The sequence below is a fragment of the Salvelinus alpinus genome, chromosome 14 (genome assembly GCF_045679555.1).
Source record: "Salvelinus alpinus chromosome 14, SLU_Salpinus.1, whole genome shotgun sequence".
NCBI lineage: Eukaryota > Metazoa > Chordata > Actinopteri > Salmoniformes > Salmonidae > Salvelinus > Salvelinus alpinus.
The window spans coordinates 2,203,916-2,220,377 of NC_092099.1; the positions used below are offsets into that span (position 1 = coordinate 2,203,916).

At 43.4% G+C, this 16,462-nt stretch overlaps 1 protein-coding gene across 3 annotated transcripts in view; it reads left to right on the forward strand.

Moving 5' to 3' along the window:
• LOC139538289 (collagen alpha-1(XVIII) chain-like) overlaps positions 1-15,047 on the forward strand; it is a 193,989-nt gene extending 178,942 nt beyond the window's left edge. For all 3 annotated transcript variants that reach the window (XM_071340143.1, XM_071340142.1, XM_071340141.1), the window contains 12 exons: positions 398-425; positions 946-999; positions 1,114-1,148; positions 1,645-1,776; positions 1,943-2,102; positions 4,167-4,231; positions 11,189-11,317; positions 11,481-11,513; positions 11,618-12,001; positions 12,125-12,322; positions 12,553-12,668; positions 13,346-15,047. In XM_071340143.1, the coding sequence (XP_071196244.1) occupies positions 398-425; positions 946-999; positions 1,114-1,148; positions 1,645-1,776; positions 1,943-2,102; positions 4,167-4,231; positions 11,189-11,317; positions 11,481-11,513; positions 11,618-12,001; positions 12,125-12,322; positions 12,553-12,668; positions 13,346-13,559 (1,548 nt within the window). In that variant the 3' untranslated portion in view covers positions 13,560-15,047. The remainder of the gene's footprint in view (positions 1-397; positions 426-945; positions 1,000-1,113; positions 1,149-1,644; positions 1,777-1,942; positions 2,103-4,166; positions 4,232-11,188; positions 11,318-11,480; positions 11,514-11,617; positions 12,002-12,124; positions 12,323-12,552; positions 12,669-13,345) is intronic.
• Positions 15,048-16,462: the final 1,415 nt, after the last annotated feature.

The window sequence follows — 16,462 nt, forward strand, 5'->3', positions numbered from 1 at the left end:
CAAGTTAAACAATTTTAAGGCAATGCTACCAAATACTAATTGAGTGTATGTAAACTTCTGACCCACTGGGAATGTGATGAAAGAAATAAAAGCTGAAATAAATCATTCGCTCTCCTATTATTCTGACATTTCACTTTCTTAAAAAAAAGTGGTGATCCTAACTGACCTAAAACAGGGAATTTTTACCGGGATTAAATGTCAGGAATTTTGAAAAACTGAGTTTAAATGTATTTGGCTAAGGTGTATGTTAACTTCCGACTTCAACTGTACCATCGATGCCATTGGCCACAAAAAAGTCTATAATGCCATCTTCATCTAGGAATAAGAAACAAGATATCATGTTTGTGTGCAAAATACTGGAGAATACTTTAATGTGTAATTTCCCATTTTATTGCAGGGATATGACGCCTCAAGGAATTATCCAGGTATGCTGACAATGATTTGTTGTTTTTACATCAAACTTAAAACATCTTGAAGACAGAGGATTACATTTGGCACATGAGCATACCCAGCAGTCAACAAATTGAAGAGTTGAAAATGAAGAGACAGTTTTTATTCTTTAAAGAGACATAAACAGTTCCCCATCAACCGTCAATTGTTTTCAGCTATTGAAGAAAGAGGGATTCATGATCAATCTACTGTCAAGAGATTAGACCAATGCTTTCATAAAAAGCACCTAGATTTGGGGAATTTACTTATAAAAAAACTGGAACATCAAATAGCGCTGTCAAGGTTTGAGTTAGACTTCGAAATCCATTCTGTTTTAGTGTAAGGCTAACCATTCCATTAGCCCATAAAAAAAGTGACATTTGACTGCCATTGGGCATGGGTAGTGCATACAACCATTACAATACAGTGATACAAATTATATTTATTTCTAATAGAAATGTTTCCATATTTATTTTCTAAACTGTGTATATTCTTCACGTGTTCTGTTTTTTGTAGCGACAAAGGGGGAGAAAGGTGATCACGGAGCTCAAGGTCTCCCAGGAACGCCAGGTAAGACTTTTATGTCTCAATACAGCACAGGGATAACAACAACCACTTGGTTTTATCTTAAGGCTACAATTCAACCAGTATGCTTTTCGTGATTTTTTTATTTTTTATTTCCAGGTGTGGCCTCTAATTTAGACATATTCACATTCAAGGTACAGTATTACCATTAATAGTACTACAGTATGCATTACATACAGGGATTTAGTAGCTAAAATAGTAGGTTTGTACATTTTGGATACCCTGGTTGAGATGGCGTAATCGTTCATGCAAAAAGCACTAATTTGGCGGAACAGGTGGTTAAAAGATATTCACAGAATAAAGAGGTGCATAAACAGCGTTTACAAACATTTAACCTCCACTACATCGCTGTTGAATTTTTCATCTAGCCTTAGAGAGTTCTTCTCCAATAAAAATGTATCTGGATTTCAGTCATCTCTTTGTATTTTGCCTTTCTATTTCTCTCACCACTCTGATTTGGTGGAAAGAGCCCTTTACTGCCAGTCCAGATTCCGCACTCTCATCTTCAATTAACCTAAAGACCTAACAAGAAGTAAAATGCTATTATCCTATACCTACATAATCCTATCATCCTTAAGAAGATGGGTATGTTTGACAGGACAGCGCATTAATAGATGTTTGTCTTTGCAGAATGACCTGAAAGGAGATCGTGGGGATTCTGGCATGAAGGGGGAGAAGGGAGAGCCAAGTGGTGGCTATTATGACCCCCGTTTTAGAGGACAACAAGGCCCACCAGGACCCCCTGGAAACCCAGGACTTATGGTACGAAATTGAGAGGACATAAAAGGAACTTGTCACAACCTGATATCAGTCACTAAGACACCTTACGATATCTGTCATGTCTTGCTAACAAAAATGGAAAGAGAGCCTTATGGTGAATGTGGCACAAGTAAAGTTAAATGTTATTTTCCATTTTTTTTTATCACAGGGCCCAAAGGGAGATTCAATCATGGGCCTCCATGGTCCCCAGGGCCCACCAGGCTCCCCAGGGATCGGCTACGATGGTCGTCCAGGAATCCCAGGCCCAACAGGTCCTCCCGGGCCCCCAGGGTCCTCCTCACTACCAGGGGCCTATAGACCTAACCACTGTGAGTTTCCTAACCAGTGACAAACACAATGTCACAATAGTCTTCAATAGGGTATACTCCCAAGTTAAATTATACATTGGTGGTGGTTTGGAGTGAGGTACAAGCAACTACACAGAGTGTACAAAACATTAGGATCACGTGCTCTTTCCATGACATAGACTGACCAGGTGAAAGCTATGATCCCTTATGTATGTCACCTGTTAAATCCACTTCAGTCAGTGTAAATGAAGAGGGGAGGAGACAGGTTAACTTCTTATGGCTGCAATCCCGTTAACGGGATGATATGACAACAGCCAGTGAAAGTGCAGGGCGCCAAATTCAAACAACAGAAAACTCATAATTAAAATTCCTCAAACATACATGTATCTTATACCATTTTAAAGGTAATCTTGTTGTTAATCCCACCAAAGTGTCCGATTTCAAATAGGCTTTTCAGCGAAAGCACCACAAACGATTATGTTAGGTCACCACAAAATCACAGACAGTCATTTTTCCAGCCAAAGACAGGAGTCACAAAGAAGCAGAAATAGAGATAAAATTAATCACTAACCTTTGATGATCTTCATCAGATGACACTCATAGGACTTCATGTTACACAATACATATATGTTTTGTTCGATTAAGTTCATATTTATATCCAAAAACCTCCAAAATATCCGGAGAAATTGCAGAGAGCCACGTCAAATAACATAAATAATCATCATGAACTTTGATGAAAGATACATGTTTTACATAGAATTAAAGATACACTTGTTCTCAATGCAACCACTGTGTCAGATTTCAAAAATCTTTACGGCAAAAGCACAATATTCAATAATCTGAGAACAGCGTTCAGCCACAAAAGGAAGCCATACAGTTACCCGCCAAATTGTGCAGTCAACAAAACTCATAAAAAGCATAATAAATCTTCACTTACCTTTGCTGATCTTCGTTGGAATGCACTCCCACAAGAAATGTTTGTTTTGTTCGGTAATGTCCATCATTTATGTCCAAGTAGCTACTTTTGTTAGCGCGTTTAGTACACAAATCCAAACGCTCGTGCAGGTCCCGCATAACGTCGGACGAAAACTTCAAAAAGTTATATTACAGGTCGAATAAACTTGTCAAACTAATTATAGAATCAATCTTTAGGATGTTGTTATCATAAATATTCAATAATGTTCCAACCGGAGAATTCCTTTGTGTCTATAGAAGTAATGGAACGCAACCCTATCATGTGGAATGCGCGTGACCAGGACTTGGCTCTCTGCCAGACCACTGACTCATTCAGCTCTTATTCAGCCCACCATCACAGTAGAAGCTTCATTCGAGGTTCTACAGACTGTTGACATCTAGTGGAAGTCGTAGGAAGTGCAAAGATCCATATCCTACTGTGTTTTCAATAGGCGATGAGTTGAAAATCGACCAACCTCAGATTTCTCACTTCCTGGTTGGATTTCTTCTCAGGTTTTTGCCTGCCATATGAGTTCTCTTATACTCACAGACATAATTCAAACAGTTTTAGAAACTTCAGAGTATTTTCTATCCAATACTAATAATAATATGCATATATTAGCAACTATGACTGAGGAGCAGGCCATTTACTCTGGGTACCTCTGTGCACCTTTCATCCAAGCTACTCAATACTGCCCCTGCAGCCATAAGAAGTTAAAGAAGGATTTTTAAGCCTTGATGCAATTGAGACATGAATTGTGTATGTTTGCCATTCAGAGGGTGAATGGACAAGACAAAATATTTAAGTGCCTTTGAACAGTGTTTTGTAGTAGGTGCCAGTTGCACCGGTTTACGTCAAGAACTGCGACGCTGCTGGGTTTTTCACACTCAACAGTTTCCCGTGTGTATCAAGAATGGTCCACCACCCAAAGGACATCCAGCCAACTTGACACAACTGTGGGAAGCATTGGAATCAACATGGGCCAGCATCCCTGTGAAACGCTTTCGACACCTTGTATGCTGTTCTGAGAGCAAAAGGGGGGTGCAACTCAATATTAGGAAGTTGTTCCTAATATTTTGTACACTCAGTGTATATCATATCGTCATCATTTATTTTTTTCTTCATCACAGCCATCAATATTCCTGGCCCCCCCGGACCTGCTGGACCACCTGGAACTCCTGGTCACACTTCAGGGGTAAGTGCTCATCCCACGGTCTGTCATACAGTATTTGATTTTCTTTATATTTGTTTATCGTTTACACTGAACGTTATCAGATCGTCAACCAAAACCTAATATTAGATGAAGGGAACACGAGTGAACAAATAACACATTTCTATTAGTGTTGCACTGTATACCAGTACCATGGTAATATCACGGTACCAAAACGTCATGATCCTTATGATACCAATACCGTAGTACTGTTCCATATGATACTACCACATTTTTCAGCCCTAGCGATCTAAAAAACCCGCATTTTTCAGCCCTAGCGATCTAAAAAACACCGCCAGCATTCAAAAGTGACCAAAACATTAGCCAGGAAGCATAGGAACTGAGAAGTGGTCTGTGGTCACCACCTGCAGAATCACTCCTTTATTTGGGGTGTCTTGCTAATTGCCTATAATTTCCACCTTTTGTCTATTCCATTTGCACAACAGTATTTGACATTTATTGTCAATCAGTGTTGCTTCCTAAGTGGACAGTTTGATTTCACAGAAGTGTGATTGACTTGGAGTTACATTGTGTTGTTTAAGTGTTCCCTTTATTTTTTTGAGCAGTGTATATAAAATATCTATATTTTATTTACATAAGTATTGAGACCCTTTACTCCGTACTTTGTTGAAGCACCTTTGGCAGCGATTACAGCCTTGAGTCTTCTTGGGTATGACGCTGCAAGCTTGGCACACCTGTATTTGAGGAGTTTCGCCCATTCTTCTCTGCAGATCCTCTCAAACTCTGTCAGGTTGGATGGGGAGCGTTGCTGCACAGCTATTTTCAGGTCTCCAGAGATGATCGATCAAGTTTAAATCCAGGCTCTGGCTGGGCCATTCAAGGACATTCAGAGACTTGTCCCCAAGCCACTCCTGCGTTGTCTTGGCTGTGTGCTTAAGGTCATTGTCCTGTTGGAAGGTGAACCTTCGCCCCAGTCTGAGGTCCTGAGAGCTCTGTAGCAGGTTTTCATCAAGGATCTGCTCCATTCATCTTTGCCTCGATCCTGACTAGAGGTCGACCGATTATGATTTTTCAACGCCGATACCGATTATTGGAGGACCAAAAAAAAGCCGATACCGATTAATCGGCCGTTTTTTTTATTTTTTTAAGTATTTGTAAAATTGACAATTACAACAATACTGAATGAACACTTATTTTAACTTAATATAATATATCAATAAAATCTATTTAGCCTCAAATAAATAATGAAAGATGTTCAATTTGGTTTAAATAATGCAAAAACAAAGTGTTGGAGAAGAAAGTAAAAGTGCAATATGTGCCATGTAAAAAAGCTAACGTTTAAGTTCCTTGATCAGAACATGAGAACATATGAAAGCTGGTAGTTCCTTTTAACATGAGTCTTCAATATTCCCAGGTAAAAGTTTTAGGTTGTAGTTGTTATAGGAATTATAGGACTATTTCTCTCTATACGATTTGTATTTCATATACCTTTGACTATTGGATGTTCTTATAGGCACTTTAACTGTGTAACAGTATAGCTTCCGTCCCTCTCCTCGCCCCTACCTGGGCTCGAACCAGGAACACATCTAGTTTCAACTGTTCTGCCTGCGGCTATGGAACCCTGACCTGTTCACCGAACGTGCTACCTGTCCCAGACCTGCTGTTTTCAACTCTCTAGAGACAGCAGGAGCGGTAGAGATACTCTTAATGATCGGCTATGAAAAGCCAACTGACATTTACTCCTGAGGTGCTGACTACTGTGATTATTATTATTTGACCATGCAGGTCATTTATGAAGATTTGAACATCTTGGCCATGTTCTTTTATAATCTCCACCCGGCACAGCCAGAAGAGGACTGGCCACCCCTCATAGCCTGGTTCCTCTCTAGGTTTCTTCCTAGGTTTTGGCCTTTCTAGGGAGTTTTTCCTAGCAACCGTGCTTCTACACCTGCATTGCTTGCTGTTTGAGGTTTTAGGCTGGGTTTCTGTACAGCACTTTGAGATATCAGCTGATGTAAGAAGGGCTATATAAATACATTTGATTTGATTGACAACAGCCACCCTCGAAGCAGCGTTACCCATGCAGAGCAAGAGGAACAACTACTCCAAGTCTCAGAGCGAGTGATGTTTGAAACGCTATTAGCGCACACCCCGCTAACTAGCTAGCCATTTCACATCGGTTACACCAGCCTCTGAAGCTCTGTCAGAGTGACCATCGGGTTCTTGGTCACCTCCCTGACCAAGGCCCTTCTCACCCAATTGCTCAGTTTGGCCAGGCGGCCAACTCAAGGAAGAGTCTTGGTGGTTACACACCTCTTCCATTTAAGAACGATGGAGGCCACTGTGTTCCTGGGGACCTTCAATGCTGCAGGCATTTTCTGGTACCGTTCCCCAGATCTGTGCCTCGACACAACCCTGTCTCGGAGCTCTACGGACAATTCCTTCGACCTAATGGCTTGGTTTTTGCTCTGACATGCACTGTCAACTGTGGGACCTTATATATACACGTGTGTCCCTTTCCAAATCATGTCCAATCAATTGACTTTACCACAGGTGGACTCCAATCAAGTTGTAGAAACATCTCAAGGATGATCAATAGAAACCTGAGCTCAATTTCGAATCTCGTAGCAAAGGGTCTGAATACTTATATAAATATGGTATTTCTAAAAACCTGTTTTCACTTTGTCATTATGGGGTATTGTGTGTAGATTGAGGAAAACAAATAATTTTATCAATTTTAGAATAAGGCTGTAACGTTACAAAATATGGAAAAAGTCAAGGGGTCTGAGTACTTTCTGAATGCACTGTATCTGTAAGATCCTTCAGTCGAACAGTGAATTTCAAACAAAGATTCAATCATAAAGATCAGGGAGGTTTTCCATTGCCTCGTAAAGAAGGGCACATATTGGTCGATAGGTAAAAAAAATAAAAAGCAAACATTGAATATCCCTTTCAGCATGGTGAAGTTATTAATTACACTTTGGATAGTGTATCAATACACCCAGTCACTACAAAGATACAGGCGTCCTTCCTAACAAAGTCGCCAGAAAGGTAGGAAACCGCTCAGGGATTTCACCATGAGTTACTTTAAAACAGTTAGACTTTAATGGGTGTAATAGGAGAAAACTGTAAGGGGGGAACAGAGGGTTAAATACACAACAATTAACGAGAGAAATGAAAACCAGTTGTGTAGGAAAACAAGACAAAACAAATGGAAAATGAAAAGTGGATCGACGATGGCTAGAAGACCGGTGATGCCGAACGCCGCCCGAACAAGAAGAGGAACCGACTTTGGTGGAAGTCTGGCCTCGAGGACGACCTGGAGGACGAGGTGCAGGGCGATCCGGACGGAGACGGTGGGACTCCTGCAGCATTGAAGGGTCCAACACGTCCTCCATCGGAACCCAGCATCTCTCCTCCGGACCGTACCCCTCGCAGTCCGCGAGGTACTGAAGGCCCCTCGCCCGATGCCTCGAATCCAGTATGGATCAAACGGAGTATGCCGGGGCCCCCTCGATGTCCAGAGGAACCTCCCGCACCTCAGACTCCTGGAACGGGCCAGCCACCACCGGCCTGAGGAGAGACACATAGAACGAGGGGTTAATATGGTAATCGGGGGGAAGCTATAACCTGTAACTCAACTCGTTCAGTCTCCTCAGGACTTTAAATGGCCCCACAAACCGCGGACCCAGCTTCCGGCAGGGCAGGCGGAGGAGCAGGTTTCGGGTCAAGAGCCAGACCCGGTCCCCCGGTGTTTGCCTCACTGCAGTGACGGTCTGCGCTGGGTTTCTGGCGCAGCACGGCGCGCTGAAGGTGAACATGAGCAGCGTCCCATGTCTCCTCCGCACGACGGAACCAGTCATCCACCGCAGGAGCCTCGGTCTGACTCTGATGCCAAGGAGCCAGAACCGGCTGATACCCCAGTACGCACTGGAAGGGGGGGAGGTTAGTGGAGGAGTGGCGGAGTGGCGGAGCGAGTTCTGGGCCATCTCTGCCCAGGGCACAAACGCCGCCCACTCACCCAGCCGGTCCTTGCAATAAGACCTCAGAAACCTACCCACATCCTGGTTAACTCTCTCCACCTTTGGGGTGAAAACCCGAGGTAAGGCTGATCAAGACCCCCAGACGTTCCTTGAACGCCCTCCAGACCCTCGAAGTGAACTGGGGACCCCGATCAGACACTATGTCCTCAGGCACCCCGTAGTGCCGGAAGACGTGTGTAAGCAAGGCCTCCACAGTCTGTAGGGACGTAGGGAGACCGGGCAGAGGGAGGAGACAGCGGGACTTAGAAAATACGGTCCACAACGACCAGGATCGTGGTGTTACCCTGTGAGGGAGGAAGAACGGTAAGGAAATTCACCGACAGGTGCGACCAAGGCCGTTGTGAAACGAGTAAGGGGTGTAGCTTACCTCTGGGCAGGTGCCTAGGAGCCTTACACTGGGCGCACACCGAGCAGGAGGAAACATAAACCCTCACGTCCTTAGCCGAAGTGGGCCACCAGTACTTCCCACTCAGACAGCGCACCGTCCGACCGATGCCTGGATGACCAGAGGAAGGTTGACGTGTAGGCCCATTAGATCAGCCGGTCACGGACAGCAGACGGAACGTACAGACGCCCAGCGGGACACTGGAGGGGAGTGGGCCCTGCACGTAGCGCCTGCTCAATGTCCGTGTCCAGCTCCCACACTACCGGCGCCACCAGGCAGGAGGCCGGGAGTATGGGGGTGGGATCCATGGACCACTCCTCTGTGTCATACAGTCGGGACAGTGCATCTGCCTTAGCGTTCTGGGAACCTGGTCTGTAGGAGAGGGTGAAAACAAAACGGGTGAAAAACATGGCCCACCTTGCCTGGCGAGGGTTCAGTCTCCTCGCCGCCCAGGATGTACTCCAGATTGCGGTGGTCAGTCCAGATGAGAAAAGGGTGTTTAGCCCCCTCAAGCCAATGTCTCCACGCCTTCAAAGCCTTGACGACAGCCAACAGCTCCCAGTCCCCCACGTCATTGTTTCGCTCCGCCGGGCTGAGCTTCCTTGAGAAGAAGGCACAGGGGCGGAGCTTTGTCAGGGCCCTGTTGCGCCATCCCGTGCCGGCGGCCAGGGTCCAAAAGTCCATGGCGAACTCCTGCCTCAGATGGTAGAGACGTTCACCATCCTCGAAATGGTCCAAACCCGCGTCTCCTTCTCCCCACACGGCGTTGGCCGACTCCAGGGCTTTCCCTGAGAGGCACGAGATGAGGGCGGACACCCTCTAACGGCCCGAAGGAGCCGGGTGGACGGTTACCAGGTAGAGATCTAGCTGCAATAGGAAACCCTGGCAGCGTGCAGCCGTCCCGTCGTACTCCCGGGGAAGGGCGAGACGAATCCCACTGGGACCGGGTGAATGGGAGGCGAGTAGTGGAGGCCCTGGTTGTGCTGGGGTAGGCACTGGAGGAACTTCCTGTCTCTCCCAGCGGTCCATGGTTTGGACGACGCGGTCCATGGCGGCGCCGAGATGGTGGATCATCGCCGCTTGCTCCTGGACGCGCCCCCCAACCCCTATACCAGGGGCACCTGCTCCTTCTGACTCCATATGTTAGGTTTGAAATTCTGTAAGGGGTGCGTAACTGGTGGCAGGGAAGTCAGACGCAGGAGAGCAGAACTAGGTAATAGCCGGAGCAGTTTAATTGCAAAACCAACGGCATAAAGAAATAACAAACAGGGGTACAAAACCCGACGCGCATCAGTAAACATGTGCACAAGCACTTACAACAAACAATTCCACACAAAGACATGGGGGGGAACAGAGGGTTAAATACACAACCAGGTGTGTAGGAAAACAAGACAAAACAAATGGAAAATTAAAAGTGAATCGACGATGGCTAGAAGACCGGTGACGCCGAACGCCGCCCGAACAAGGAGAGGAACCGACTTCGGTGGAAGTCGTGACAAAAACTGAGGATGGATGAACAACATTGTAGCTACTCAACAATACTAACCTAGTTGACAGAGTGAAAAGAAGGATGCCTATACAGAATACAAATATTCCAAAACATGCATTCTGTTTACAAAAAAATTTGGCAAAGCAATTAACTTTATCATAGTGTTATGTCACAAAGTGTTATGTTTGGGGCAAATCCAATACAACCCATTACTGAGCATAGTGGTGACTGCAACATGATATGGGTATGCTTGTAATCGTTAAGGACTGGCGAGTTTTTCATGATAAAAAATAAACGGAATGGAGCTAAGCACAGTCAAAATCATAGAAGAAAACCTGGTTCAGTCTGCGTTACACCAGACAATGGGAGATGAATTCACCTTTTAGCAGAACAATAACCTAAAACACAAGGCCAAACCTACACTGGACTTGCTTACCAAGGAACAGTTTTGACGAGTTACAGTTTTGACGTAAAAAATGGTTAGCAATGATCAACAACCAATTTGACAGAGCTTGAATTTTTTTTAAAGTAATAATGGGTCCTATGTTGCACAATCCAGGTGTGGAAAGCTCTTAGAGACTTACCCAGAAAGACTCACAGGTGTAATCGCTGCCAAAGGTGCTTCTACAAACTATTGACTCAGGGGTGTGAATACTTAGGTAAATTAGATATTTCTGTATTTCATTTTCAAAATTATTTTTTTTATACATGTTTTCAGTTTGTCATTATGGGCTATTGTGTGTAAATGGGTGAGGGGGAAAAAATATATAACCCATTTTCACTTCAGGCTGTAACACAACAACATGTGGAATAAATCCAAGGGTAGGAATACTTTCTGAAAGCGCTGTATATGTGCCATAAACCAGAGATTGATGTATTCAGTTAAGTGGATTCAGTGGAGGAACCTCAGAGAAAAAGCAGATTCAAAGATTGTAAAGGTGTACTGTATTTTGCATTGGTCAAAAGGGAATGTATTCATCATAACTAATAGGATTCACTGGTTGTTTGTCTGATTTATGTATGTAGTCTTGTACATGTACTATAATATGTACTGGTCTCCCCAGGTGACAGTTCTGAGGTCATACGACACCATGATTGCTACTGCAAGACGCCAGTCGGAGGGCACCCTCATCTACGTTGTCGACAAAACAGATCTCTACATCCGAGTCCGCGATGGATTCAAACAAGTCCTGGTACAGTCATACATTTTTCTTTCATATGAGAAATGGGTTGGTAAGGTAGGAAGGAGCTGGAGATGCACATTCAAAAAGTTGAAGTGCAGACTAAAAGAAACGTAGAAAAACACAACTCAGCAAAAAATGTATGTACTTTTTTCATATGCTAATTGTTTTTCAGCTCGGTGACTACAGTCCCTTCTACAGAGATCTGGTAAATTGTTCTATCAATATGAAAATGTGTAAATAAAAGAGAAAATGTATCAACTTATCAAGTACGAATTTTCATGTCAAATAAATAAAGTTCTTAATCTTCAGGACAACGAAGTAGCGGCAGTCCAGCCTCCCTCTGTTGTCAACTACCCCCAGTCCCAGGATCACTCGGCCAACAATGGAGCTGAACACTTCTCCCAAGGCGGTACCGCCACCCACCCCATCAAGCCTCCTCCTCGCAAGCCTGCGGAGATCCCCAGGCCTGCCAAACCCGACAACCGCAACCCCGACCCCAGATATCCCCCTCAGTACGACCCCAGATATCCCCCTCAGACTGACGCTAGGTACCCCCCTCAGACAGATGGCCGCTACAGCCATGTGCAGCCTGAGAACAGGTATCCCACCCGGCCCGAAAGCCGATTCCCAGTCACCCCCCAGCGAAGACCTGTTCCCCAGCCTGCCGGTCACTTGCACACATCAGGGCCAGGAGTGAGTATCTTTATCATCATTTAATGTGCCTTCCCAGAAAGTATGTATTGTTCAAATGGTCTCATCTAAATAGTGTGTGTAGACCTGAGCCGTTTTTATAACTCATCTCTCTTTTCTGATCAGCTCCACCTGATCGCCCTGAACATGCCCCAAATGGGCAACATGCGGGGCATTCGTGGGTCAGACTTCCTGTGTTTCCAGCAGGCCCGTGCTGTGGGCCTGAAGGGAACCTTCAGGGCTTTCTTGTCCTCCAAGCTCCAGGACCTCTACAGCATTGTTCGCAAGTCCGACAGAGACAGCCTCCCCATCATAAACCTGAAGGTGTGTAAACATACTCCTGAAAGCACAAGTCTAGACTGTGGGGTCCCACTTCTGACACCAAATTGACATTGCGTTTAGTGAAGTAACCTATTCATTAGCATTTCATGAGATTCTAGAGATTGTTTCAATCCAATACGGTTCAGCATCAAATAAGTAATGAAATGCTGCCGTGGGTTTTCATTTTAACCTTGTTTCTCTGGCTGACGAACATATATGCTCTCTCCCTTTAGGACCAAGTGCTGTTTAATAGCTGGGAGTCTATGTTCAGTAAGACTGGGGGCAGGATGAAGGAAAATGCACCAATCTACTCCTTTGATGGCCGAGATATCCTTAGGGACAGTGCATGGTGAGTGGTTGCCTCTCAGACACAGCTACACAGTAACATCTCCAGTGTTGAATCAACTCCGATAGTGTTAAATCTACAAAGTCCATTAATAAAGTCCCTGAAGCTAGCTAGCAAAAAAAAAAATCTATATTATTATACTACACAGAGTCAATGTTACACTTTCTAAAGTGTTTTCCAACGCTTGTTATTGTTGCATTCATTCGCAATGGTGTAACGTGTTAAAAATCTATTCCACCAGAGTCATTTCATTTTATTCTAATAGTTGACCACCTTTTTAACACTGTAGAGTGTTACCTTTTGTTTTACAATATCAACTCTCTCTGTGAAATGTTTGACTCTAATAGAGTTGAATACTTTTTAACACTGTGTGGTCTACACATGTCAAGCTGGCTGTTATAGAGAATTTGCAATTTTTTAAATCTAACCGTGCAGTATCGTTCTTATTATGGCAAATAGTTACTTTCTCATTAGTCATAACATGTCGCCATAAGCAAAAACATTTTTTTATAAAGTGTGGTAGCTCAAGTGGTAGTCTATGATATGCCAGGGCTTATGCCATACTGCTTATAACAGTGTCATGAAGGCACTGTATTATCACTGTTAACTGGATCGATTTTTTTATTAAATGTGTCTAATAAGGTGATTAACATAATTTCCTTCGATTTGTTTCCCTTCAGGCCTGAAAAAATGGTCTGGCACGGCTCTAGCAACGAGGGTCACCGCCAGACTGACAACTACTGCGAGACATGGAGGGCAGGAGACCGCGCAGTGACAGGCCTAGCATCCTCACTGCAGTCCGGCCAGCTCCTACAACAGTTGCCCAGCAGTTGCTCTAGCTCCTACATAGTGTTGTGTATCGAGAACAGCTCTCTCTCACACTCCAAAAAATAATTTAAAATACCATCCCTGTCACTTTGGTCCAAGTAAACGCATTACAAGTGTACAAACAGGCCCATTCCTCCGCCCGTAAAAATATGACATCTTTCGAACTGGGTCTGCAGCGCTTGCCTGGCAGAGAAGTTTCCCATTGTCTTCTCCATCCCTTCCATAATGCCAAAGAGACGGGTCGAACAGAGAGGTGTTTGCCTTTTTCTCGAGGCATTGGCACATATTTTCCAAGGGGTTGAACAAGAGAAGAGAAGCTAACTGTGGCAGCATTTTTTTTTTATTGTATGCGTAAAAAAATAAGTTTGTATATGATATGTCTGTTTGAGTTTTATTTTATTCCTGATTTTATGTTACTTTTGAAGCTGTCTTTAAATTTGGTATATTCAACCATTTTAATGTACCATTTTCCAAATGTTCGTTTTATTTTTATTCCATTTAAGGCTTGTAGTTTACTAAAGGGTACAGCAACCTTTTAAATGATATTTTAAGAATTAAAGAAGATAATAGATATTTATTTTTAAATTAAGTTATGTTAAAAAACACAATTTGATTTGGAGTAGTAACACATGAAAAATGCCTTAATCCATATTGTAGTCAGCACTTTTTCACAGACTATTTCATACATTTACACAGGTGAGGGTGTTTCTAACCTAATATGGAAAATTGTACGTTGCGAAAAGGAGTGTGTGGTTTTAGAAATGCATGTCAAAAGAGATTATGCTTTGATGTCAAGATACTTTAAAAAAAAAAATAAGTAAATAAAACTAAGGTAAGATATGATGACTCTTATAATAAATATGACTAATTCCTACATCTGTCGAAGTTTACTGTACATGTCTACTTGCCATTTTACATTTGGTGAACATTATGTTTTATATGTCCTCATTGGGCATAGCCTACACTAAATTCACCATACTCATATCCAAGAAGCAAGATACAAGATCTTTCGTAACCGTAAAGCAGATGCCGAGACAAATTTGATGTATGGGTCAATTTTGCTTTTAATAAAAAAATATAATCCTATTGATAATAACCTACCATTGGGGTTTGAAAATGTTTTGAGTTCAATTTGGTGCTAATCTCTATTGGAGTGACTGCTGACTGTTGAGGAAACCCAGATGTATTTTAATAAGACACTTTGTAGTGTCTTAATAAGTAGCCTTGTGTTGATACATTTCTGAGACTATCTTGGCTATAGTGCTACTGTTGTGTCTTGACTGAACCAGTATGAACCTGTGGATATTCATTATTTTTGTAACCACTATGTGCTGTATCATTTCTCAGAGGCACTACATAAATGTTCTTTTTTAATTCATTTAATTCATTTTTAATTCACGTTTTTTGCAATAATGTTTTGTGTGGCCAATATTTCAATGTAGTGTTACATTATGACTGGATTTGTTGTGGAAAATGTGTGTGCTGAGCAAGTAGGTTTAAAATATGTAAACCCATTTCCACCGACACTTGGACATTAAATATATTCTGCTACTATCATGTGGATAAAAATACAGAAGTTTCTATTCTTATCCAATTGCGTGGTTATCATAATTTGTCTGCTTACCAGACAAATTAACAAATGTTTGGTCTACCAGGCAAAATCTTAAAGGTAAACAAGGAATAGAACTAATAATCCCATGAATTGAGATTGGATTTGTTCAATGTAATGACTGGAATATTCATCTGTTTGGAATTTCTCTTCTCTGTTTTCTCCAAAGTAGATTTTTAACCCGTGCCCCAGGAAACTAGTTCCCTATCCAGATTCATGGTTGTCACAGACAACCACCTTTTGATGTGATTGCAATCCCACCTCAGCACCTTTTACTCCAACAGCACTGTTTTATGGCCTACTCAATGGGATTTAGCTGTGTGGCCTTGCAAGAACCCTCTTAACACAAATCAATGTCCTTGGTGACAGAGAAGGGTGCTCAAGGTTCCTTGTAGGTGATCCCTTAAATAAGGCCGTTGAAATAGGGCTCAAGCATACTGCATTTATGTGCCCTCAGTGCATATACAGGATGATGGTCCATGCCAAAGCTATTGGCACATAGGTCCAGATGATTAGTGAAAAGTGTAAAGTGAACGATCATACAATACAGATTGGTGGTCCAGGTCCTCCACATTGTTGTTGGTCATTGTGATGTGTGCATTCTGTTCAATTAGATACATTTTTATATACATTTACATTTACATTTAAGTCATTTAGCAGACGCTCTTATCCAGAGCGACTTACAAATTGGTGCATTCACCTTATGATATCCAGTGGAACAACCACTTTACAATAGTGCATCTAACTCTTTTAAGGGGGAGGGGGGGTTAGAAGGATTACTTTATCCTATCCTAGGTATTCCTTAAAGAAGTGGGGTTTCAGGTGTCTCCGGAAGGTGGTGATTGACTCCGCTGACCTGGCGTCGTGAGGGAGTTTGTTCCACCATTGGGGTGCCAGAGCAGCGAACAGTTTTGACTGGGCTGAGCGGGAACTGTACTTCCTCAGAGGTAGGGAGGCGAGCAGGCCAGAGGTGGATGAACGCAGTGCCCTTGTTTGGGTGTAGGGCCTGATCAGAGCCTGAAGGTACGGAGGTGCCGTTCCCCTCACAGCTCCGTAGGCAAGCACCATGGTCTTGTAGCGGATGCGAGCTTCAACTGTAAGCCAGTGGAGAGAGCGGAGGAGCGGGGTGACGTGAGAGAACTTGGGAAGGTTGAACACCAGACGGGCTGCGGCGTTCTGGATGAGTTGTAGGGGTTTAATGGCACAGGCAGGGAGCCCAGCCAACAGCGAGTTGCAGTAATCCAGACGGGAGATGACAAGTGCCTGGATTAGGACCTGCGCCGCTTCCTGTGTGAGGCAGGGTCGTACTCTGCGAATGTTGTAGAGCATGAACCTACAGGAACGGGTCACCGCCTTGATG